A 27,666-nucleotide genomic window follows, 5' to 3' on the forward strand; every position below is an offset into this window, starting at 1 on the left:
TGCACTGGTACCCCCCTGTATATATACCCTCCCTACTGTTATTTTATTTTACTTCTGCTCTTTTTTTGTCAACACTTTCCTGTTGTTTTATTTTACTTTTTTATTTAAAAAATAAATGCACTGTTGGTTAAGGGCTGTAAGTAAGCATTTCACTGTAATGTCTGCACCTGTTGTATTCGGCGCATGTGGCCAATAAAAATTGATTTGATTTGATTTAGACATTGTTTTGTGATAAAAAATTTAAAGGCCATGTTAATTGCTGGGATGGAGTGGCAGGTTTGACCACCTCCAGCATGTTGGGGTCTCGGTGGTGTGTGTGTGTTAGTGGCTGACAGGGAAGTGTGTGTGTTTGTAAGTCTGTGTACCAGGTTTCTGTTTGTCTGTGTGTCTGTGTGTGTGTGTAGGTGTCTGTGTGAACAGCTCTGGGGTGGTTGTGCAAAAGACCCTGTGGTGTGTGTGTGCGTGTGTATGTGTGTGTGTGTGCGCGTGTGCATGTGTGTGTGTGTGTGTGTGTGTATGTGTTTATGTGTGTGTGTGTGTGTGCGTGTGTGTTTGTCAACTTCTGTACTCCTCTACTTCTCTCTGATCAGTGCTGCTAGGTGTGTGTGCCCCTGTGCTCTCTTCTCTCGGCCCCTCCCTCAGATCACCACCACTGTGACAGACCATTAAAGCTCCTCCCACAGCAGCTGTTGGGCCAGCCCCTCAGATCACCACCACTGTGACAGACCATTAAAGCTCCTCCCACAGCAGCTGTTGGGCCAGCCCCCTCAGATCACCACCACTGTGACAGACCATTAAAGCTCCTCCCACAGCAGCTGTTGGGCCAGCCCCCTCAGATCACCACCACTGTGACAGACCATTAAAGCTCCTCCCACGGCAGCTGTTGGGCCAGCCCCCTCAGATCACCACCACTGTGACAGACCATTAAAGCTCCTCCCACGGCAGCTGTTGGGCCAGCCCCCTCAGATCACCACCACTGTGACAGACCATTAAAGCTCCTCCCACGGCAGCTGTTGGGCCAGCCCCCTCAGATCACCACCACTGTGACAGACCATTAAAACTCCTCCCACGGCAGCTGTTGGGCAAGTACTGGAGGGATGGAACGGGGGTCGGTTAGGTCGTGGGTGGGCTCTCGGAACCCCTAGATGTCCACACGCCCACTAGCCCAAGCCGCACCAGTCTGCTGCCTGCCCCACTCCACCACAGCCGGGCAGAAGAGATAAATAATTAAGCATAAATAAATAATAGGTTTTTCCCCGACAGAGAGAGAGAGAGAGAGAGAGAGAGAGAGAGAGAGAGAGAGAGAGAGAGAGAGAGAGAGAGAGAGAGAGAGAGAGAGAGAGAGAAGAGAGAGCAGAGAGAGAGAGAGAGAGAGAGAGAGAGAGAGAGAGAGAGAGAGAGAGAGAGAGAGAGAGAGAGAGAGAGAGAGAGAGAGAGAGAGAGAGAGAGAGAGAGAGAGAGAGAGAGAGAGAGAGAGAGAGAGAGAGAGAGAGAGAGAGAGAGAGAGAGAGAGAGTCACCCCCCATTGCATCATACATGATCTGCTGTTCGCCATGGAGACAGTCTCATTCACAAGCGCCGATGAAGCCGTGATCCTCGGAATTCGGGGATCATTCAGGATTCTGCTGGGATTTTCATTTTATGTTTTGCGATCATTAGGAAATGTAATTATTTTGTCATGTTCGTACTCTGGTTTGATTTTCAGATTTAACACTTTCCAGTGTTTTGAATTAGGGCAATTCTTAGTGTTAATACATTTGAGTGTTTTTGAATAAGGGGGTAAATCATTTTCAGTGTTAACACTTTCCAGTGTTTTGAATAAGGGGTTAAATCATGTTCAGTGTTAACACTTTTTCAATGTTGATTTTTGACCTCACTGCTCATTTGGACAAACAACATGCTTAGAGAAATGACTGCTAGCCTTGTTGTCTGGTATGTATTAGTATTACATAGGTTCATAAAAGTTACTGTTTCAGATCAATGAGTAACTAGCATTTACGACCTGTCAAGTGACAAAACGTGCCATGCTTGTAAAAGGTAACACGTTATTACAAGGTTGTATTTTCCTGCTCTGAGACATCCGAGTTCTATGAGTACAAAGGTCAACACAAAGTTGAATTGTCATTGATGAAATCAATTTTCTTGTGATGCATGAATTACTAGTTGAAAGGTGAGCTGTGATATCTTTATGATTCATCAATGCAAATAGTTTGTTGTGGGTTCTGTGTCGAGAACACATGGGAGCAGTGGTGGAAAAAGTACTCAATTGTCATACTTGAGTAAAAGTAAAGATACCTTGACAGAAAATGACTCAAGTAAAAGTGAAAGTCACCCAGTAAAATACTACTCCAGTAAAAAACTAAAAGTATCTGGTTTTAAATATATTTATGTATCACAAGTAAATGTAATTGCTAAAAGATACTTAAGTATCAAAAGTAAAAGTATGAATAATTTTAGATTCCTTATATCATACAAATCAGGTGGCACTATTTTCTTGTTTTTTATTTTATTTACGGATAGCCAGGGGCACACACCAACACTCAGACAGATAGCCAGGGGCACACACCAACACTCAGACAGGTAGCCAGGGGCACACACCAACACTCAGACAGGTAGCCAGGGGCACACACCAACACTCAGACAGGTAGCCAGGGGCACACACCAACACTCAGACAGGTAGCCAGGGGCACACACCAACACTCAGACAGGTAGCCAGGGGCACACACCAACACTCAGACAGGTAGCCAGGGGCACACACCAACACTCAGACAGGTAGCCAGGGGCACACACCAACACTCAGACAGGTAGCCAGGGGCACACACCAACACTCAGACAGGTAGCCAGGGGCACACACCAACACTCAGACATCATTTACAAACAAACCATTTGTGTTTAGTGTGTCCACCAGATCAGAGGCAGTAGGGATGACCAGGGATGTTCTCTTGATAAGTGCGTGAATTGGCCCATTTCCCTGTCCTGCTGAGCATTCAAAATGTAATGAGTACTTTTGGGTGTCAGGGAAAATGTACGGAGTACAAAGTACATACTTTTCTTTAGGAATGTAGTGAAGTAGAAGTTGTCAAAAATATCAATAGTAAAGTACAGATACCCCCAAAAAACTACTTAAGTAGTACTTTAAAGTATTTTTACTTAAGTACTTTACACCACTGCATGGGAGTCATGAATGAGGTCAGAGGTCTTAAACACCCATGAACTGCCTATTTGCACTCAGAGAACTCAGATTTGAAACTACTGGGTTAACTAGAATACCATGGCGTTTATCAATCGCTAATTTATTTTCCTCTCCTTCCCCCTGCAAAGGATCCCCGGAAAATATGTCCCTAGTCAGATTACTAGATGAGAATGTATTCCTAGTCAGTTTACTAGATGTGATGATGTCACTAACATCCTCCTGTCTTTCCTCTCCTGTCTGTCTGTCTCGCCGTCAGCTGTGAGGGCGGACCGCATGCGCGGCGGCCGCAACAAGTTTGGCCCCATGTACAAGCGCGACCGGGCGCTCAAGCAGCAGAAGAAGGCGCTGATCCGCGCCAACGGCCTGAAGATCGAGGCCATGACCCAGGTGATGCAGGCGGTGCCCACCGACCTCACCATCTCCTCGGCCATCCAGAACATCCACCAGGCCGCCTCCAAGGGCCTGCCGCTCAGCCACCACGGCCACCCGCACCATGCCGCCCTGTCCCACACAGACTACGACCGCAGCCCCTTCATCACGTCGCCCATCAGCATGGCCATGCCCCCCCACACCGGTTCCCTCCAGGGCTACCAGGCGGCCTACGGCCACTTCCATAGCACCCGCACCATCAAGTCAGAGTACCCGGACCCGTACACCAGCTCGCCCGAGTCCATCATGGGTTACAACCCGTACATGGATGTGTACCAGACGGGCTCGCCGCCCAGCTTCCCACACCTCATAGTGGAGCTGCTGAAGTGTGAGCCTGACGAGCCCCAGGTGCAGACCAAGATCCTGACCTACCTGCAGCAGGAGCAGGCCAGCCGGGGAAAGCACGACAAACTCAACACGTTCGGCCTTATGTGCAAGATGGCCGACCAGACGCTGTTCTCGATCGTGGAGTGGGCCCGGAGCAGCATCTTCTTCCGCGAGCTCAAGGTACGTGAGGCACTAAACACAGACGCCATGTTGAATTTGGCACAACACAGTATAAGTATGTATTATTTGTTCACATGCAGGTATATCATTCAGACGGCTTAAGTTACATAGTACACATAGAAAAACACTAGTCAAACACATTTAGGTTCAGTCGATTCAATCAGATCCGCTTTAGCCGACATCCGCATAGCTGATGTTTTTGACGGTGTCGGAGGCGGAACTGTGTTAGAGCTGTCAAATCCACAAGCGGCTCCCGGCATTATACCTAAAGCGGACATTACCATTGGATGCACGGAGTCGCATTAAGAACACTCCATTAGGCTGACAGAAATCCTAATTATTTAATTGAATGATTTTCAATTAGACCGTCATTATTTCTATGTAACCTACACTTTCTCGCTCTGAACTTCTAACGCGAGTGGGACAGGTGTGGCTTCCTGACAATGATCATGAGAGCAGCTGCTCACCGATTGGACAGCTCCAACTAGAGGTCTTCACGGATCCACCTGTACCTGAATACCCGAGACCCGATCCGGGACCTGAGCAGGTCCGGATCCAGAATTCAAAGTAATGTCACGGGTCTGGGTAGGACCTGATATGATTGTCACAGGTCTCGGGTATGTGTAATTGTTTTAGAGAGAGAGAGAGAGAGATAGAGAGATAAACTGCTGCTCTTTGCTTTTCACGAGAGTGGCGCGTGTAGCTTGTTGTTATTGTTGGCCAATCATAAGTCATCAAAGCGGCAATATGCTACTGTCATATAACCTCCTTGTGTGGCAAAAGTTAGGAGATATCTAATCAATGGAAGATGGAATTAAAATGACGGAATTAAAAGTTAAAGGAGAAGGATAGGCTACAATGAACAAGAGCCAACAGGTAGGCTGCTACTTTATATTCTGAATGGAGTTGTTGTTGTTTGTTACTGTAGGATGAGAAAGCGCATGCAGCCTCAATTAGCCTAGCTAGCTAGCTAGCTTAACTAGCTTCTCCCGGTTTGATGCAGTCAAGACAGGCACTACGTAATCATATTGATGATAAATAACCTAGCTATGGCAGCTATTAGTCTACTGTAGAGTGTGCTTCATTGGTTACTGTCTCTTGTCTCTCCCTCCCACCTCCCTGTTCCTGTGTCACACGCTCACACTCACAGTAGGCTACACACACACTGCCACTGTGCGTCACCTCTCTCTATCTCCTCTCACACTCGCAGTAGCCTACACACACAGCACTGCCACTGTGCGTCACCTCTCTCTATCTCCTCTCACACTCACAGTAGCCTACACACACAGCATGGCCCCTGCTAGAGCGTCACCTCTCTCTACCTCCTCTCACACTCACAGTAGCCTACACACACAGCACTGCCACTGTGCGTCACCTCTCTCTATCTCCTCTCACACTCACAGTAGTCTACACAAACAGCACTGCCACTGTGCGTCACCTCTCTCTACCTCCTCTCCCACTCACAGTAGTCTACACAAACAGCACTGCCACTGTGCGTCACCTCTCTCTACCTCCTCTCACACTCACAGTAGTCTACACAAACAGCACTGCCACTGTGCGTCACCTCTCTCTACCTCCTCTCACACTCACAGTAGCCTACACACACAGCACTGCCACTGTGCGTCACCTCTCTCTACCTCCTCTCCCTCACTCTTTATCAGCTCCGGTGAATAAAGTAGCTTCAAAATAGCCTTTTCTGCTGTCCCTCCCTCGGATTGGGTCTGGATCCGACCAGGTCTATACGGAACGGGTCTAGTTGTCCTCGGGTCCGCTCGGAACTGCTCTCTATATAATTGTTTATTTTTTATTTATGCATATCGGGTCCGGGTGAAAAAGCTCCAGGTCCATTTCGGAACGGGTCTAACTTTTTTTTGGGACCCCGTGAAAGCCTCTAGCTCCAATGCAGTTCCACCTCCAACACTGCCAAAACATCAGCTATGTGTGGTGTCGGCTATCGCTGATTGGATCTAGGCCTTACAGTACATCTCTATACAGTTACATTGGGTAATTAGAATATACAAATGTCATGCAGATTACACATATCAAACTCAGTCATATATAACATGTTAGTCATTTAGCAGACATTCTTATCCAGAGCCACTTACAGGGTGGGTGCATTCATTTGATACTTATTTTTCTTTCTCCGTACTGGTCCCCCCGTGGGAAACGAACCCACAACCCTGGCGTTGCAAGCGCCGTGCTCTACCAACTGAGCCGGTCGGTATGCCTATCTGCTCTGTTTGTGTGGCCTTGCATAATTCATCCTTCGTTTTGTTCAAACTTTCAATGTTTGTTATCCGTAATTGACAGTTTACCACACACACACAAGCCCGTGAACTCACTTCTCGTCAAACACACCCAAATCTTTTTTTATCTTCACCCGCCTTTAATCTTTCGCTTTTATGTGTCTGCTCGACACTAATGAGTACGGAGATGAGAGGGAGGTCTACGGTGTAGAGCTATAGCCGTCTATCTCTCATCCTGATCAAAATTCAGTAGCCAGCCCTATTTACGTGCTGTGACACATTCCGGGTATGGGTTAGGAAAACTTTGACTGTCTGCCTTCTGGCTCTTTTCATTCAAAGCAGTGGGGCCTTTATCACCTTGGAGATGTAGGCAGGGACTGTATGAAAATATAGAAATACTATCATAGAGCCACAATGCATGCATCAGAGTAGCACAGGTCAATGGAAGCATACTGAGGAAAATACAGTATGTCTGTATTGCTGTTAATGATGATGCATTGAATGAATGAATGAATGATATTCTAATCCGATCCACCCATTTAGTAATAATGCATGCCTAATTGAAGTATTTACATTTCACTGACGTTTTATCAACCTCTGTTCAGAAAGTTCTGTTTTCAGTAAGGATGCTGTAGCAGAAGGTTTTCCTGGCCCGTTTGGAGCCAGAATAAAGTTTGGTTGACATCACACACTACTTTGTAGTGTTTTTTCAACCAATCACTAACAGCTGCCTGCCAAAAGGACTCTAACCCAACGATGAGTCTCCCTGTAAAAACCTGACTATTCCTCATTTTTTTTGTCCCTGAGAGGAACAGAGAATGTTTGCAGCGTGGTTTTGTTCGCTCCAAGGTTTATTTTTTTCAGTAGAGAAGGTTAATGTATGGAGAGAAACATAAAAGGCTCTGATGAGCATGAACCAGATCATCTGGTTTCTTTAGATGTCTCTCTCTCTCTCTCTCTCTCTCTCTCTCTCTCTCTCTCTCTCTCTCTCTCTCTCTCTCTCTTCCCCTCTCTCTCTCTCTCTCTCTCTCTCTCTCTCTGTCTCTCTCTCTCTCTCTCTCTCTCTCTCCCTCTCTCTCTCTCTCCCTTTTCTCTCTCTTCTCTCTCTCTCTCTCTCTCTCTCTCTCTCTCTCTCTCTCTCTCTCTCTCTCTCTCTCTCTCTCTCTCTCTCTCTCTCTCTCTCTCTCTCTCTCTCTCTCTCTCTCTCTCCCTCCCTCCCTCGTCTGTTGCGGTCCTCTGAATTTGTAGGGGAGGGAAAAAATAAATGTAATATTCAACACAATCCAATTATAGACACGGGGCAAGAGCTCTGGAAAACACATGTTGACATTTATCACACGGCTAATCGCTATTGAAATGTTCTATATCTGAATTAGCATCAAATTAAAAACATTAGTACAGTACTTAAATGAGTATATATAATGGAGAGTCGGGGTGTGGTTGTAGAATCCACTGAATGATCATTGTGCAGCGAGTTGGAGCATATCTCTCCAAACTCTCCATTCAAATTTAATTTCCTATATCCACTTGTAGATGTCGCCCCTCGTTCGCTTCAGAATTAAATATCATTATGTCCATGCTAATGACGGTCTGTATTACTCCTGGGCTTAATTGGAACAGCGCCTGGGGTTGTTACAATGGTAGAAAAACGACCCGGGTTAATGTGGGAGCTAATTCCTGTACCCATAATCCTCTTATCTGCTGCCTCTTCTGGAGTGGTACAGGGGCACACGGTAACAGGCGGGGCCAGAGGGGGATAATTCACTGATTGGCTGAATTGACTGAATAATTAGGGGGGTGACACTACCTCATCTCGCTACTCTAGCGCCTCTAAAGGGGCAGACTGAAGCAGCTAGCCTAGCGGGCCTGAACAATGATGTGCTTTCTCTAGACCCCTCCCTCCTCTTGTTTCTAATTAGTGGATACTTGTACAGCTATTGCTGAGCAGAAACCCCAGTGTTGGGGATGGAGAAAAGCCTTGTGTAAAACCCTGCACTGTTTCCACGAGCAAGGGCTAAGCTACAGCAGCTTCTGAGACAGTAGACAGGAAGGCTTTGTGGGATGTTGCCCCCCCCTGCATTTGGCCTTTTCAACGCACTGAACCACACGTGCTGCTTGTAGAAAGATCACGTCTACATTTACTAGTTCAGGACGTACTGTGTTTTCATGGTTTATCTTTATTTACAATGGGGGTTTTCAGACAACATTTCAGGTTATTTCACTCAATCTGTGATTATCAGTGTCAAAATCATAAAATGTGTGCGTGTGTGTGTGTGTGTGTGTTTGGGTGTGTGGGTGTATTTGTGTGTGTCTGTGTGCTTTACAGCACAGCTCAGTGAGACATTCAAATATTACTGACCTCTGTAAATCGCTACAGCTAATGTATTAATAAAGAGCGGGTGGTAAAGAACGGGTGGTGAGGGAGTGGGTGGTAAAGAGGAGGTGGTAAAGAGCTGGTGGTAAAGAGCTGGTGGTAAAGAGCGGGTGGTAAAGAGCGGGTGGTAAAGAGCAGGTGGTAAATAGCGGGTGGTAAAGAGCGGGTGGTAAAGAGCTGATGGTAAAGAGCTGATGGTAAATAGCGGGTGGTAAAGAGCGGGTGGTAAAGAGCTGATGGTAAAGAGCAGGTGGTAAAGAGCGGGTGGTAAAGAGAAGGTGGTAAACACAGGAAATACAGATGGAATAGAAGCTGGTTTGTGACCCTGGCTCTGAGAACACTGTAAATATCTCTCTATCTACAGGCCCTCTATAATTAGCTTGTTGAGAACAACAGAATTTCTCTGTTAATGGAGCCGAGTGGTGAGATGTGTCTGCCAAAAGTGTTTAAAGATTTAGTTTCCATAAGTTGGATCTGGTTCCAGGAGTCATAAATATTTAGCCATTGGAGATCACTGAAGAGAGGAGCCCCATTGTGTTGCTCTGCAGCTGAGCGGCCGGAGAAGAAAGACAATTGTTTCTCAATTCTCACGCCTTTTAATTAGATCTTTAACTGTACTTCAATTAATCTTTTTTGGTTCCAACCCTACCTACCTCAGTCTTAACTCCAACCCTACCTACCTCAGTCTTAACTCCAACCCTACCTACCTCAGTCTTAACTTATTTCCTATCCGGAGCCAGGTGTCCTGGTTACTGTAGTAAATGTTAATGTGATGGGAAAATAATGGAGTTTTGGAAAGGGTGGCTTGTGTGTGTGTGTGTGTGTGTGTGTGTGTGTGTGTGTGTGTGTGTGTGTGTGTGTGTGTGTGTGTGTGTGTGTGTGTGTGTGTGTGTGTGTGTGTGTGTGTGTGTGTGTGTGTGTGTGTGTGTGTGTGTGTGTGTGTGTTAGCAGTAGCGTCCCACCCTGGCTCTCTCTGGACATAGAGGGAAACAGATGTGTGTCTCTCATTGTGGCTAGCTGTCACTGAGGGGGGTGGCACAGCAGAGTTGGCACTCCTCCCATAGCCTGGCATGCCTTTATCCCAGACACATTTAATAATATGTAATAATATATATATTTTTTTAAACAACCACACCAGCCAGTGCATTGTAAAGGTAATAATATTAATATTAAATGACTTCAGATTACATCAATGTTTTATCAACCTCTTTTTCTGAGGGTATAATTTCTAGTTGGGTTGTTATTGATGCCCCTTCCAGAGCAGATCTGAGCCAAAGTTAAGTTTGTTTGACATACACACACACGCGCCCAGTCCCTCCCGATTAAGAGCTTTTCTCAACCAATCATTGGGCAGACTATTAATGTGTGTCTTCTCAGTGCCAGATTGACATCGGCTTCACAGGAATGTCTCTTGCTGCATGTGTGTGTGTGTGTGTGTGTGTGTGTGTGTGAGACTGTGTGTGTGTGTGTGAGTGTGTGTGTGTGTGTGTTTGTGTGTGTTTGTGTGTGTGTTTGTGTGTGTGTGTGTGTTTGTGTGTGTGTGTGTGTGTGTGTTTGTGTGCGTGTGTTTGTGTGTGTGTGTGTGTGTGTGCGTGTGTTTGTGTGTGTGTGTGTGTGTGTGTGCACGCCACAGAATATGTGGCTTTGGTAAGTGTGTTTCTTTCTGTGTGTCAGTTTGTCTGTATGTTCAAACTGACATACTCCATATATATTCTCCATTATAGTGTTGTGTGTGTGTGAGTGTGTGTGTGTGTGTGTGTGTGTGTGCGCACACAATTAACCACTCAGCACATGAGCTGGGGAGTGATTCGTACGGGGGTCCATGGACAGAACCTCCTCAGCTCCTGGACCTCACCGCCATTGTTCCAGGGATAGGGTCCGTGAGCAGCACATTTCCTCCAGCTCCCACCAACACAATGGGACCGAAATTAGTCTCCAATTGTGGTTATTATTGATTCATCTGTTTCTACTATTCCTCCCAGTTTCTAGTCAGGCTTTATCCCTGATACTTATTACAGCTTCTAGTCTGGCTTTATCCCCTGATACTTATTACAGCTTCTAGTCAGGCTTTATCCCCTGATACTTATTACAGCTTTTAGTCAGGCTTTCTCCCCTGATACTTATTACAGCTTCTAGTCAGGCTTTATCCCCTGATAATTATTACAGCTTCTAGTCAGGCTTTATCCCCTGATATTTATAACAGCTTCTAGTCAGGCTTTATCCCCTGATACTTATTACAGTTTCTAGTCAGGCTTTATTACATGATACTTATTACAGCTTCTAGTCAGGCTTTATCCCTGATACTTATTAAAACTTCTAGTCAGACTTTATCCCCTGATAATTATTCCAGCTTCTAGTCAGGCTTTCTCCCCTGATAGTTATTACAGCTTCTAGTCAGGCTTTATCCCCTGATACTTATTACAGCTTCTAGTCAGGCTTTATCCCCTGATACTTATTACAGCTTCTAGTCAGGTTTTATCCCCTGATACTTATTACAGTTTCTAGTCAGGCTTTATCCCCTGATACTTATTACAGTTTCTAGTCAGGCTTTATCCCATTATACTTATTACAGCTTCTAGTCAGGCTTTATCCCTGATACTTATTAAAACTTCTAGTCAGACTTTATCTCCTGATAATTATTACAGCTTCTAGTCAGGCTTTATCCCCTGATATTTATTACAGCTTCTAGTCAGGTTTTATCCCATGATACTTACTACAGCTTCTAGTCAGGCTTTATCCCTGATACTTATTACAGCTTCTAGTCAGGCTTTATCCCTGATATTTATTAAAACTTCTAGTCAGACTTTATCCCCTGATAATTATTATAGCGTCTAGTCAGGCTTTATCCCCTGATACTTACTACAGCTTCTAGTCAGGCTTTATCCCTGATATTTATTAAAACTTCTAGTCAGACTTTATCCCCTGATACTTATTATAGCGTCTAGTCAGGCTTTATCCCCTGATACTTATTACAGCTTCTAGTCAGGCTTTATCCCTGATATTTATTAAAACTTCTAGTCAGACTTTATCCCCTGATAATTATTATAGCGTCTAGTCAGGCTTTATCCCCTGATACTTATTACAGCTTCTAGTCAGGCTTTATCCCCTGATACTTATTACAGCTTCTAGTCAGGCTTTATCCCATGATACTTATTACAGCTTCTAGTCAGTCTTTATACCCTGATACTTATTACAGCTTCTAGTCAGGCTTTATACCCTGATACTTATTACAGCTTCTAGTCAGGCTTTATCCCTGATACTTATTACAGCTTCTAGTCAGTCTTTATACCCGGATACTTATTACAAATTCTAGTCAGGCTTTATCACCTGATACTTATTAAAGCTTCAAGTCAGTCTTTATCCCCTGATACTTCGTACAGTTTCTAGTCATGCTTCATCCCCTGATACTTATTACAGCTTCTAGTCAGGCTTTATCCCCTGATACTTATTACAGCTTCTAGTCAGTCTTTATACCCTGATACTTATTACAGCTTCTAGTCAGGCTTTATCCCTGATACTTATTACAGCTTCTAGTCAGGCTTTATCCCCTGATACTTCGTACAGTTTCTAGTCATGCTTCACCCCCTGATACTTATTACAGCTTCTAGTCAGTCTTTATACCCTGATACTTATTACAGCTTCTAGTCAGGCTTTATCCCCTGATACTTATTACAGCTTCTAGTCAGGCTTTATCCCTGATACTTATTAAAACTTCTAGTCAGACTTCATCCCCTGATAATTATTACAGCTTCTAGTCAGGCTTTATCCCCTGATATTTATTACAGCTTCTAGTCAGGCTTTATCCACTGATACTTATTACAGCTTCTAGTCAGGCTTTATCCCCTGATACTTATTACAGTTTCTAGTCAGGCTTTATCCCATGATACTTATTACAGCTTCTAGTCAGGCTTTATCCCCTGATAATTATTATAGCGTCTAGTCAGGCTTTATCCCCTGATATTTATTACAGCTTCTAGTCAGTCTTTATACCCTGATACTTATTAAAAATTCTAGTCAGGCTTTATCCCTGATACTTATTACAGCTTCTAGTCAGGCTTTATACCCTGATACTTATTACAGCTTCTAGTCAGTCTTTATACCCTGATACTTATTACAGCTTCTAGTCAGGCTTTATCCCTGATACATATTACAGCTTCTAGTCAGTCTTTATACCCTGATACTTATTACAAATTCTAGTCAGGCTTTATCACCCTGATACTTATTACAGCTTCAAGTCAGTCTTTTATCCCCTGATACTTCTTACAGCTTCTAGTCAGGCTTCATCCCCTGATACTTATTACAGCTTCTAGTCAGGCTTTATCCCCTGATACTTATTACAGCTTCTAGTCAGTCTTTATACCCTGATACTTATTACAGCTTCTAGTCAGGCTTTATCCCCTGATACTTATTACAGCTTCTAGTCAGGCTTTATCCCCTGATACTTCGTACAGTTTCTAGTCATGCTTCACCCCCTGATACTTATTACAGCTTCTAGTCAGGCTTTATCCCCCGATACATATTACAGCTTCTAGTCAGGTTTTATCCCCTGATACTTATTACAGCTTCTAGTCAGGCTTTATCCCCTGATACTTATTACAGCTTCTAGTCAGGCTTTATCCCCTGATACTTATTACAGCTTCTAGGCAGGCTTTATCCCAGGACACTTATTACAGCTTCTAGTCAGGCTTTATCCCTGATACTTATTACAGCTTCTAGTCAGGCTTTTCCCCTGATACTTATTACAGCTTCTAGTCAGACTTTATCCCTGATACTTATTACAGCTTCTAGTCAGGCTTTATCCCCTGATACGTATTACAGCTTCTAGTCAGGCATTATCCCTGATACTTATTACAGCTTCTAGTCAGGGTTTATTCCCTGATACTAATTACAGCTTATAGTCAGATTTTATCCCCTGATACTTATTACAACTTCTAGTCAGGCTTAATCACCCAATACTTATTACAGTTTCTAGTCTGACTTCGTCCGCTGATACATATTATAGCTTCTAGTCAGGCTTTATCCCCTGATACCTATTACAGCTTCTAGTCAGGCTTTATCCCCTGATACTTATTACAGCTTCTAGTCAGGCTTTATCCCCTGATACTTATTACAGCTTCTAGTCAAACTTTATCCCCTGATACTTATTACAGCTTCTAGTCAGGCTTTATCCCCTGATACTTCTTACAGCTTCTAGTCAGGCTTTATCCCCTGATACTTATTACAGCTTCTAGTCAGGCTTTATCCCCTGATACATATTACAGCTTCTAGTCAGGTTTTATCCCTGATACTTATTACAGCTTCTAGTCAGGCTTTATCCCCTGATACTTATTACAGCTTCTAGTCAGGCTTTATCCCCTGATACTTATTACAGCTTCTAGTCAGGCTTTATCCCAGGACACTTATTACAGCTTCTAGTCAGGCTTTATCCCTTGATACTTATTACAGCTTCTAGTCAGGCTTTTTCCCCTGATACTTATTACAGCTTCTAGTCAAACTTTATCCCCTGATACTTATTACAGCTTCTAGTCAGGCTTTATCCCCTGATAAGTATTACATCATCCAGTCAGGCTTTATCCCCTGATACTTATTACAGCTTCTAATCAGGCTTTATCCCCTGATAATTATTACAACTTCTAGTTAGGCTTTTCCCCCTGATACTTATAACATCTTCTAGTCAGGCTTAATCACTTGATACTTATTACAGCTTCTAGTCAGGCTTCATCCCTGATACTTATTACAGCTTCTAGTCAGGCTTTATCCCCTGATACTTATTACAGCTTCTAGTCAGGCTTTATACCCTGATACTTATTACAGCTTCTAGTCAGGCTTTATCCCCATATACTTATTACAGCTTCTAGTCAGGCTTTATCCTGATACTTATTACAGCTTCTAGTCAGGCTTTATCCCCTGATACTTATTACAGCTTCTAGTCAGGCTTTATCCCCTGATAATTTTTACAGCTTCTAGTCAGGCTTTATCCCCTGATACTTATTACAGCTTCTAGTCAGTTTTTCCCCTGATACTTATTACAGCTTCTAGTCAAACTTTATCCCCTGATACTTATTACAGCTTCTAGTCAGGCTTTATCCCCTGATAATTATTACAGCTTCTAGTCAGGCTTTATCCCCTGATACTTATTACAGCTTCTAGTCAGGCTTTATCCCCTGATACTTATTACAGCTTCTAGTCAGGCTTTATCCCTTGATACTTATTACAGCTTCTAGTCAGTTTTTCCCCTGATACTTATTACAGCTTCTAGTCACACTTTATCCCCATATACTTATTACAGCTTCTAGTCAAACTTTATCCCCTGATACTTATTACAGCTTCTAGTCAGGCTTTATCCCCTGATACTTATTACAGCTTCTAGTCAGGCTTTATCCCCTGATAATTTTTACAGCTTCTAGTCGGGCTTTATCCCCTGATAATTTTTACAGCTTCTAGTCAGGCTTTATCCCCTGATACTTATTACAGCTTCTAGTCAGGCTTTATCCCCTGATAATTTTTACAGCTTCTAGTCAGGCTTAATCACTTGATACTTATTACAGCTTCTAGTCAGGCTTTATCCCCTGATAATTATTACAGCTTCTAGTCAGGCTTTTTCCCCTGATAATTATTACAACTTCTAGTCAGGCTTTATCCCCTGATAATTTTTACAGCTTCTAGTCAGGCTTTATCCCCTGATACTTATTACAGCTTCTAGTCAGGCTTTATCCCCTGATACTTATTACAGCTTCTAGTCAGACTTTATCCCCTGATACTTATTTCACATTCCAGTCAGGGTTTATCCCCTGATAATTATTATAGCTTCTAGTCAGGCTTTATCCCCCGATACTTCGTACAGTTTCTAGTCATGCTTCACCCCCTGATACTTATTACAGCTTCTAGTCAGGCTTTATCCCCTGATACTTATTACAGCTTATAGACAGTCTTTATGTCCCTGATACTTATTCCATTTTCTAGTCAGGCTTTATCCCCTGATACTTATTACAGCTTCTAGTCAGGCTTCATCCCCCGATACATATTACAGCTTCTAGTCAGGTTTTATCCCCTGATACTTATTACAGCTTCTAGTCAGGCTTTATCCCCTGATACTTATTACAGCTTCTAGTCAGGCTTTATCCCCTGATACTTATTACAGCTTCTAGGCAGGCTTTATCCCAGGACACTTATTACAGCTTCTAGTCAGGCTTTATCCCTTGATACTTATTACAGCTTCTAGTCAGGCTTTTTCCCCTGATACTTATTACAGCTTCTAGTCAGGCTTTATCCCCTGATACTTATTACAGCTTCTAGTCAGGCTTTATCCCCTGATAAGTATTACATCATCCAGTCAGGCTTTATCCCCTGATACTTATTACAGCTTCTAATCAGGCTTTATCCCCTGATAATTATTACAACTTCTAGTTAGGCTTTTCCCCCTGATACTTATAACATCTTCTAGTCAGGCTTAATCACTTGATACTTATTACAGCTTCTAGTCAGGCTTCATCCCCTGATAATTATTAAAGCTTCTAGTCAGGCTTTATCCCCTGATACTTATTACTGCTTCTAGTCAGGCTTTATACCCTGATACTTATTACAGCTTCTAGTCAAACTTTATCCCCATATACTTATTACAGCTTCTAGTCAAACTTTATCCCCTGATACTTATTACAGCTTCTAGTCAGGCTTTATCCCCTGATACTTATTACAGCTTCTAGTCAGGCTTTATCCCCTGATACTTATTACAGCTTCTAGTCAGGCTTTATCCCTGATACTTATTACAGCTTCTAGTCAGGCTTTATCCCTGATACTTATTACAGCTTCTAGTCAGACTTTATCCCCTGATACTTATTACAGCTTCTAGTCAGGCTTTATCCCTGATACTTATTACAGCTTCTAGTCAGGCTTTATCCCCTGATACTTATTACAGCTTCTAGTCAGGCTTTATCCCCTGATACTTATTACAGCTTCTAGTCAGGCTTTATCCCCTGATACTTATTACAGCTTCTAGTCAGACTTTATCCCCATATACTTATTACAGCTTCTAGTCAGGCTTTATCCCCTGATACTTAGTACAGCTTCTGGTCAGGTTTTATCCCCTGATACTTATTACAGCTTCTAGTCAGGCTTTATCATCTGATACATATTACAGCTTCTAGTCAGGCTTTATCCCCTGATACTTATTACAGCTTCTAGTCAGGCTTTATCCCCTGATACTTATTACAGCTTCTAGTCAGGCTTTATCCCCTGATACTTTTTACAGCTTCTAGTCAGATCTCTTTATTCTTATATAGCCCTTATTACACAGCTAATCTCGAGTGCTGTACAGCCCTAGCCTCCCCTAATACAGCTAGTACAGGTGTAGAGCACAGCTTCTAGTCAGGCTTTATCCCCTGATACTTATTACAGCATCTAGTCAGGCCTTATCCCCTGATAACTATTACAGCTTCTAGTCAGGCTTTATTCCCTGATACTTAGAACCACTTCTGGTCAGGTTTTATCCCCAGATACATATTACAGCTTCTAGTCAGGCTTTATCCACTGATACTTATTACAGCTTCTAGTCAGGCTTTATCCCCTGATACTTATTACAGCTTCTAGTCAGGCTTTATCCCCTGATACTTATTACAGCTTCTAGTCAGGCTTTATCCCCTGATACTTATTACAGCTTCTAGTCAGTCTTTATCCCCTGAAACGTATTACAGTTTCTAGTCAGGATATATCCCCTGATACCTATTACGGCTTCTAGTCAGGCTTATTCCCCTGATACTTATTACAGCTTCTAGTCAGGCTTTATCCCCTGATACTTATTACAGCTTATAGTCAGGCTTTATCCCCTGATACTTACTACAGCTTCTAGTCAGGCTTTATCCCCTGATACTTAGTACAGCTTCTAGTCAGGCTTTATCACCTGATAATAATTACAGCTTCTAGTCAGGCTTCATCCCCTGATACTCATTACAGCTTCTAATCAGGCTTATCCCGTGATACTTATTACAGCTTCTAGTCAGGCTTCATCCCCTGATACTTATTACACCTTCTAGTCAGTCTTATCCTTATATCTTATTATAGCCCTTCTTAGTCAGCTTTATCCCAAGTACTGTACAGCTTCAGCCTAAAACCCTCAAACAGCTTAATCTAAGCATGCTAGTCAGGCTTTATCACTTGATACTTATTACAGCTTCTAGTCAGGCTTTATCCCTGATAATTATTACAGCTTCTAGTCAGGCTTTTCCCCTGATACTTATTACAGCTTCTAGTCAGGCTTTATCCCTGATACTTTTTACAGTTCTAGTCAGGCTTTATCCCCTGATACTTATTACAGCTTCTAGTCAGGCTTTATCCCCTGATACTTATTACAGCTTCTAGTCAGACTTTATCCCCTGATACTTATTTCACATTCCAGTCAGGGTTTATCCCCTGATAATTATTATAGCTTCTAGTCAGGCTTCATCCCCCGATACTTATAACATCTTCTAGTCATGCTTAATCACTTGATACTTATTACAGCTTCTAGTCAGGCTTTATCCCCTGATAATTTTTACAGCTTCTAGTCAGGCTTTATCCCCTGATACTTATTACAGCTTCTAGTCAGGCTTTATCCCCTGATACTTATTACAGCTTCTAGTCAGACTTTATCCCCTGATACTTATTTCACATTCCAGTCAGGGTTTGATCCCCTGATAATTATTATAGCTTCTAGTCAGGCTTTATCCCCCGATACTTATTAAAGCTTCTAGTCAGGCTTGATCCCCTTTACTTATTACAGCTTCTAGTCAGGCTTATTCCGCTGATACTTATTACAGCTTCTACTCAGGCTTTATCCCCTGATACACATAACAGCTTCTAGTCAGGCTTTATCCCCTGATACTTTTTTCAGCTTATAGTCAGGCTTTATCCCCTGATACTTAGTACAGCTTCTAGTCAGGCTTTATCCCCTGATACTTATTACATCTTCTAGTCTGACTTTATCCCCTGATACTTATTACACATTCTAGTCAGGCTTTATCCCCTGATACTTATTAAAGCTTCTAGTCAGGCTTGATCCCCTGATAATTATTACATCTTCTCGTCAGGCTTTATCCCCTAATTCGTATTACAGCTTCTAGTCAGGCTTGATCCCCTGATAATTATTACATCTTCTAGTCAGGCTTTATCCCCTAATTCTTATTACAGCTTCTAGTCAGGCTTAATCACCTGTTGCTTATTACAGCTTCTAGTCAGGCTTTATCCCCTGATAATTATTACATCTTCTAGTCAGGCTTTATCCCCTAATTCGTATTACAGCTTCTCGTCAGACTTTATCCCCAGATACGTATTGCAGCTGCTAGTAAGGCTTTATCCCCTGATACTTATTACAGCTTCTAGTCAGGCTTTATACCCTGATACTTATTACAGCTTCTAGTCAGGCTTTATCCACAGATACTTATTACAGCTTCTAGTCAGGCTTTATCCCAGGACACTTATTACAGCTTCTAGTCAGGCTTTATCCCCTGATACACATAACAGCTTCTAGTCAGGCTTTATCCCCTGATACTTATTACAGCTTCTAGTCAGGCTTTATCCCCTGATACTTATTACAGCTTCTAGTCAGGCTTTATCCCCTGATACTTATTACAGCTTCTAGTCAGGCTTTATCCCCTGATACTTATTACAGCTTCTAGTCAGGCTTTATCCCCTGATACTTATTACAGCTTCTAGTCAGGCTTTATCCCCTGATACTTATTATAGCTTCTAGTCAGACTTTATCCCCTGATATTTATTGCAGCTTCTAGTCAGACTTTATCCCTTGATACTTTTACACATTCTAGTCAGTCTTTATCCCCTGATACTTATTACAGCTTCTAGTCAGGCTTTATCCCCTGATACTTATTACAGCTTCTAGTCAGGCTTCATCCCAGGACACTTATTACAGCTTCTAGTCAGGCTTCATCCCTTGATACTTATTACAGCTTCTAGTCAGTTTTTCCCCCAGGAAATGTATTGCAGCTCCTAGTCAGGCTTTATCCCCTTATACTTATTACAACTTCTAGTCAGGCTTTATCCCCTGATACTTATTACGGCTTCTAGTCAGGCTTTAACCCAGGACACTTATTACAGCTTCTAGTCAGGCTTTATCCCTTGATACTTATTATAGCTTCTAGACAGGCTTTATCCCCTGATACTTATTACACAAGCTAGTCAGGCTTTATCCCCTGATACTTATTACACATTCTAGTCAGGCTTTATCCCCTGATACTTATTACAGCTTCTAGTCAGGCTTTATCACAGGATACTTATTACAACTTCTAGTCAGGCTTTATCCCCTGATACTTATTACAGCTTCTAGTCAGGCTTTATCCACTGATACTTATTACAGCTTCTAGTCAGGCTTTATCCCCTGATTCTTATTACAGCTTCTATTCAGGCTTTAACCCCAGATACTTATTACAGCTTCTAGTCAGGCTTTATCCCAGGTTACTTATTACAGGTTCTAGTCAGGCTTTATCCCCTGATACTTATTACAGCTTCTAGTCAGGCTTTATCCCCTTATACTTATTACAGCTTCTAGTCAGTTTTTCCCCCAGGATATTTATTGCAGCTCCTAGTCAGGCTTTATCCCCTTATACTTATTACAACTTCTAGTCAGGCTTTATCCCCTGATACTTATTACAGCTTCAAGTCAGGCTTTATCCCAGGACACTTATTACAGCTTATAGTCAGGCTTTATCCCTTGATACTTATTACAGCTTCTAGTCAGGCTTTATCCCCTGATACTTATTACTGCTTTTAGTCAGGCTTTGTCCGCTAAAAGTTATTACAGCTTTTAGTCAGGCTTAATCCCCTGATACTTATTGCATCTTCTAGTCAGGCTTTATCCCCTGATATGTATTACAGCTTCTAGTCAGGCTTTATCCCCTGTTACTAATTACAGCTTCTAGTCAGGCTTTATCCCATGATACTTATTACAGCTTCTAGTCAAACTTTATCCTCTGATACTTATTACAGCTTCTAGTCAAACTTTATCCCCTGATACTTATTACAGCTTCTAGTCAGGCTTTCTCCACTGATACTTATTACAGCTTCTAGTCAGGCTTCTTCCGCTGATACTTATTCCAGCTTCTAGTCAGGCTTTATCCCCTGATACTTATTACAGCTTCTAGTCAGGCTTCTTCCACTGATACTTATTACAGCTTCTAGTCAGGCTTTATCCCCTGATACTTATTACAGATTCTAGTCAGGCTTTATCCCCTGATACTTATTACAGCTTCTAGTCAGGCTTTATCAAAGGATACTTATTACAGCTTCTAGTCAGGCTTTATCCCCTGATACATATTACAACTTCTATTCAGGCTTTGTCCCCTGATACTTATTACAGCTTCTATTCAGGCTTCTTCCGCTGATACTTATTACAGCTTCTAGTCAGGCTTTATCCCCTGATACTTATTACAGCTTCTAGTCAGGCTTCTTCCGCTGATACTTATTACAGCTTCTAGTCAGGCTTTATCCCCTGATACTTATTACAGCTTCTAGTCAGGCTTTATCCCCTGATACTTATTACAGCTTCTAGTCAGGCTTTATCCCCTGATACTTATTACAGCTTCTAGTCAGGCTTTATCCCCTTATACTTATTACAGCTTCTAGTCAGGTTTTATCCCCTGATACATATTGCATCTTCTAGTCAGGCGTTCTCCCCTGATATGTATTACAGCTTCTAGTCAGGCTTTATCCCCTGTTACTAATTACAGCTTCTAGTCAGGCTTTATCCCCTGATACTTATTACAGCTTCTAGTCAGGCTTTATCCCCTGATACTTATTACAGCTTCTAGTCAGGCTTTGTCCGCTAATACCTATTACAGCTTCTAGTCAGGCTTTATCCCCTGATACTTATTACAGCTTCTAGTCAGGCTTTATCCCCTGATACTTATTACAGCTTCTAGTCAGGCTTTGTCCCCTGATACTTATTACAGCTTCTAGTCAGGCTTTATCCCCTGATACTTATTACAGCTTCTAGTCAGGCTTTATCCCCTGATACTTATTACAGCTTCTAGTCAGGCTTTATCACAGGATACTTATCACAGCTTCTAGTCAGGCTTTATCCCCATATACTTATTACAGCTTCTAGTCAGGCTTTATCCCCTGATACTTATTACAGCTTCTAGTCAGGCTTTCTCCCCTGATACTTATTACAGCTTCTAGTCAAGCTTCATCACCTGATACTAATTACAGTTTCTAGTCAGGCTTTATCCCCTGATACATATTGCATCTTCTAGTCAGGCGTTCTCCCCTGATATGTATTACAGCTTCTAGTCAGGCTTTATCCCCTGATACTTATTACAGCTTCTAGTCAGGCTTTATCCCCTGATACTTATTACAGCTTCTAGTCAGGCTTCATCCCCTGATACTTATTACAGCTTCTAGTCAGGCTTTATCCCCTGATACTTATTACAGCTTCTAGTCAGGCTTTGTCCGCTAATACCTATTACAGCTTCTAGTCAGGCTTTATCCCCTGATACTTATTACAGCTTCTAGTCAGACTTTATCCCCTGATACTTATTACAGCTTCTAGTCAGGCTTTGTCCCCTGATACTTATTACAGATTCTAGTCAGGCTTTATCCCCTGATACTTATTACAGCTTCTAGTCAGGCTTTATCAAAGGATACTTATTACAGCTTCTAGTCAGGCTTTATCCCCTGATACATATTACAACTTCTATTCAGGCTTTGTCCCATTATACTTATTACAGCTTCTATTCAGGCTTCTTCCGCTGATACTTATTAAAGCTTCTAGTCAGGCTTTATACCCTGATACTTATTACAGCTTCTAGTCAGGCTTCTTCCGCTGATGCTTATTACAGCTTCTAGTCAGACTTTATCCCCTGATACTTATTACAGCTTCTAGTCAGACTTTATCCCCTGATACTTATTACAGCTTCTAGTCAGGCTTTATCCCGGATACTTATTACAGCTTCTAGTCAGGCTTTATCCCCATGATACTTATTACAGCTTCTAGTCAGGCTTTATCCCCTGATACTTATTGCAGCTTCTAGTCAGGCTTTCTTCCCTGATACTTATTACAGCTTCTAGTCAGGCTTTATCCCCTGATACTAATTACAGCTTCTAGTCAGGCTTTATCCCCTGATACTTATTACAGCTTCTAGTCAGGCTTTATCCCCTGATACTTATTACATCTTCTAGTCAGGCTTTATCCCCTGATACTTATTACAGCTTCTAGTCAGGCTTTATCCCCTGATACTTATTACAGCTTCTAGTCAGACATTATCCCCTGATATTTTGTACAGCTTCTAGTCAGACTTCATCCCCTGATATTTATTACAGCTTCTAGTCTGACTTCGTCCGCTGATACTTATTACAGCTTCTAGTCAGGCTTTATCCCCTGATACCTATTACAGCTTCTAGTCAGGCTTTATCCCCTGATACTTATTACAGCTTCTAGTCAGGCTTCTTCCGCTGATACTTATTACAGCTTCTAGTCAGGCTTTATCCCCTGATACTTATTACAGCTTCTAGTCAGGCTTTATCCCCTGATACTTATTACAGCTTCTAGTCAGGCTTCATCCGCTGATACTTATTACAGCTTCTAGTCAGGCTTTATCCCCTGATACCTATTACAGCTTCTAGTCAGGCTTTATCCCCTGATACTTATTACAGCTTCTAGTCAGGCTTTATTCCCTGATACTTATTACAGCTTCTAGTCAGATTTCTTCCCAGGATACATATTACAGCTTCTAGTCAGGCTTTTTCCCTGATACTTATTACAGCTTATAGTCAGGCTTTATTCCCTGATACTTATTACAGCTTCTAGTCAGGCTTTATCCCCTGATACTTATTACAGCTTCTAGTCAGGCTTTATCCCCTGATACTTATTACAGCTTCTAGTCAGGCTTTATCCCCTGATACTTATTACATCTTCTAGTCAGGCTTTATCCCCTGATACTTATTATAGCTTCTAGTCAGGCTTTATCATCTGATACTTATTACAACTTCTAGTCAGGCTGTATCCCCTGATACTTATTACAGCTTCTAGTCTGGCTTTATCCACTGATACTTATTAAAGCTTCTAGTCAGGCTTTATCCCCTGATACTTATTACAGCTTCTAGTCAGGCTTATTCCGCTGATACGTATTACAGCTTCTAGTCAGGCTTTATTCCCAAGATATTTATTACAGCTTCTAGTCAGGCTTCTTCCGCTGATACTTATTACAGCTTCTAGTCAGGCTTCTTCCCCTGATACTTATTACATCTTCTAGTCAGGCTTTATCCCCTGATACTTAATACAGCTTATAGTCAGGCTTTATCCCCTGATACTTATTTTAGCTTCTAGTCAGACATTATCCCCTGATATTTTGTACAGCATCTAGTCAGACTTCATCCCCTGATATTTATTACAGCTTCTAGTCAGACTTCGTCCGCTGATACTTATTACAGCTTCTAGTCAGACTTTATACCCTGAGACGTATTACAGCTTCTAGTCAGGGTTTATCCCCTGATACTTTTTATTTCTTCTAGTCAGGCTTTATCCCCTGATACTTATTATAGCTTCTAGTCAGGCTTTATCCCCTGCTACTAATTTCATCTTCTAGTCAGGCTTTATCCCCTGATACTAATTACAGTTTCTAGTCAGGCTTTATCCCCTGATACTTATTACAGCTTCTCGTCAGGCTTTATCCCCTGCTACTAATTTCATCTTCTAGTCAGGCTTTATCCCCTGTTACTAATTACAGCTTCTAGTCAGGCTTTATCCACTAATACTTAATACAGCTTCCTTCAGGCTTTATTTCCTGATACTTATTACAGCTTCTAGTCAGGCTTTATCCCCTGATACTTATTACAGCTTCTAGTCAGGCTTTATCCCCTGATACTTATTACAGCTTCTAGTCAGGCTTTATCCCCTGATACTTATTACAGCTTCTAGTCAGGCTTTATCCCCTGATACTTATTACAGCTTATAGTCAGGCTTTATCACAGGAAACTTATTACAGCTTCTAGTCAGGCTTTATCCCCTGATACTTATTACAGCTTCTAGTCAGGCTTTATCCCCTGATACTTATTACAGCTTCTAGTCAGGCTTTCTCCCCTGATACTTATTAGAGCTTCTACTCAAGCTTCATCACCTGATGCTAATTACAGTTTCTAGTCAGGCTTTATCCCCTGATACTTATTACAGCTTCTAGTCAGGCTTTATCCCCTGATACTTATTACAGCTTCTAGTCAGGCTTTATCCCCTGATACTTATTACAGCTTCTAGTCAGGCTTTATCCCCTGATACTTATTACAGCTTCTAGTCAGGCTTTATCCCCTGATACTTATTACAGCTTCTAGTCAGGCTTTATCCCCTGATACTTATTACAGCTTCTAGTCAGGCTTTATCCCCTGATACTTATTACAGCTTCTAGTCAGGCTTTATCCCCTGATACTTATTACAGCTTCTAGTCAGGCTTCATCCCCTGATACTTATTATATCTTCTAGTCAGGCTTTATCCCCTGATACTTATTATAGCTTCTAGTCAGGCTTTATCCCCTGCTACTAATTTCAGCTTCTAGTCAGGCTTTAACCCTGATACTTATTACAGCTTCTAGTCAGGCTTTATCCCTGATACTTATTACAGCTTCTAGTCAGGCTTTATCCCCTGATACTTATTACAGCTTCTAGTCAGGCTTTATCCCTGATACTTATTACAGCTTCTAGTCAGGCTTTATCCCCTGATACTTATTACAGCTTCTAGTCAGGCTTTATCCCCTGATACTTATTACAGCTTCTAGTCAGGCTTTATCCCCTGATACTTATTACAGCTTCTAGTCAGGCTTTATCCCTGATACTTATTACAGCTTCTAGTCAGGCTTTATCCCCTGATACTTATTACAGCTTCTAGTCAGGCTTTATCCCCTGATACTTATTACAGCTTCTAGTCAGGCTTTATCCCCTGATACTTATTACAGCTTCTAGTCAGGCTTTATCCCCTGATACTTATTACAGCTTCTAGTCAGGCTTTATCCCCTGATACTTATTACAGCTTCTAGTCAGGCTTTATCCCCTGATACTTATTACAGCTTCTAGTCAGGCTTTATCCCCTGATACTTATTACAGCTTCTAGTCAGGCTTTATCCCCTGATACTTATTACAGCTTCTAGTCAGGCTTTATCCCCTGATACTTATTACAGCTTCTAGTCAGGCTTCATCCCCTGATACTTATTACAGCTTCTAGTCAGGCTTTATCCCCTGATACTTATTACAGCTTCTAGTCAGGCTTTATCCCCTGATACTTATTACAGCTTCTAGTCAGGCTTTATCCCCTGCTACTAATTTCAGCTTCTAGTCAGGCTTTAACCCTGATACTTATTACAGCTTCTAGTAAGGCTTTATCACAGGATACTTATTAGAGCTTCTAGTCTGACTTCGTCCGCTGATACATATTACAGCTTCTAGTCAGGCTTTATCCCCTGATACTTATTACAGCTTCTAGTCAGGCTTTATCCCCTGATACTTAATACAGCTTCTAGTCAGGCCTTATCCCCTGATACTTATTACAGCTTCTAGTCAGACTTCATCCCCTGATATTTATTACAGCTTCTAGTCTGACTTCGTCCGCTGATACTTATTACAGCTTCTAGTCTGACTTCGTCCGCTGATACTGATTTCATCTTCTAGTCAGGCTTTAACCCTGATACTTATTACAGCTTCTAGTCAGGCTTCATCCCTTGATACTTATTACAGCTCCTAGTCAGGCTTTATCTACTGGTACTTATTAAAGCTTCTAGTAAGGCTTTATCCCCTGATACCTATTACGGCTTCTAGTCAGGCTTTATCCCCTGATATTTTGTACAGCATCTAGTCAGACTTCATCCCCTGATATTTATTACAGCTTCTAGTCAGACGTCGTCCACTGATACTTATTACAGCTTCTAGTCAGGCTTGATCCCCTGATACTTATTACAGCTTCTAGTCAGGCTTTATCCCCTGATACTTATTACAGCTTCTAGTCAGGCTTTATCCCCTGATACTTATTACAGCTTCTAGACATGCTTTGTCCCCTGATACTTATTACAGCTTCTAGTCAGGCTTCTTCCGCTGATACTTATTACAGCTTCTAGTCAGGCTTTATCCCCTGATACTTATTACAGATTTTAGTCAGGCTTTGTCCGCTAATACTTATTACAGCTTCTAGTCAGGCTTGATCCCCTGATACTTATTACAGCTTCTAGTCAGGCTTTATCCCCTGATACTTATTACAGCTTCTAGTCAGGCTTTATCCCCTGATACTTATTACAGCTTCTAGTCAGGCTTTATCCCCTGATACTTATTACAGCTTCTAGTCAGGCTTTATCCCCTGATACTTATTACAGCTTCTAGTCAGGCTTTATCCCCTGATACTTATTACAGCTTCTAGTCAGGCTTTATCCCCTGATACTTATTACAGCTTCTAGTCAGGCTTTATCCCCTGATACTTATTACAGCTTCTAGTCAGGTTTTATCCCCTGATACTTATTACAGCTTCTAGTCAGGCTTCATCCCCTGATACTTATTACAGCTTCTAGTCAGGCTTTATCCCCTGATACTTATTACAGCTTCTAGTCAGGCTTTATTCCCTGATACTTATTACAGCTTCTAGTCAGGCTTTATCCCCTGATACTTATTACAGCTTCTAGTCAGGCTTTATCCCCTGATACTTATTACAGCTTCTAGTCAGGCTTTATCCCCTGATACTTATTACAGCTTCTAGTCAGGCTTTATCCCCTGATACTTATTACAGCTTCTAGTCAGGCTTTATCCCCTGATACTTATTACAGCTTCTAGTCAGGCTTTATCCCTGATACTTATTACAGCTTCTAGTCAGGCTTTATCCCCTGATACTTATTACAGCTTCTAGTCAGGCTTTATCCCTGATACTTATTACAGCTTCTAGTCAGGCTTTATCCCCTGATACTTATTA

General features: G+C 42.1%; 1 protein-coding gene across 1 annotated transcript in view; it reads left to right on the forward strand.

The window, feature by feature from the left end:
• Positions 1–27,666, forward strand: part of LOC121577120 (nuclear receptor subfamily 5 group A member 2-like) — a 163,794-nt gene that overhangs the window by 40,981 nt on the left and 95,147 nt on the right. The window contains exon 5 of the mRNA XM_041890912.2: positions 3,450–4,129. Within this exon, the coding sequence (XP_041746846.2) occupies positions 3,450–4,129 (680 nt within the window). The remainder of the gene's footprint in view (positions 1–3,449; positions 4,130–27,666) is intronic.

Source organism: Coregonus clupeaformis, chromosome 11 (assembly GCF_020615455.1).
Source record: "Coregonus clupeaformis isolate EN_2021a chromosome 11, ASM2061545v1, whole genome shotgun sequence".
NCBI lineage: Eukaryota > Metazoa > Chordata > Actinopteri > Salmoniformes > Salmonidae > Coregonus > Coregonus clupeaformis.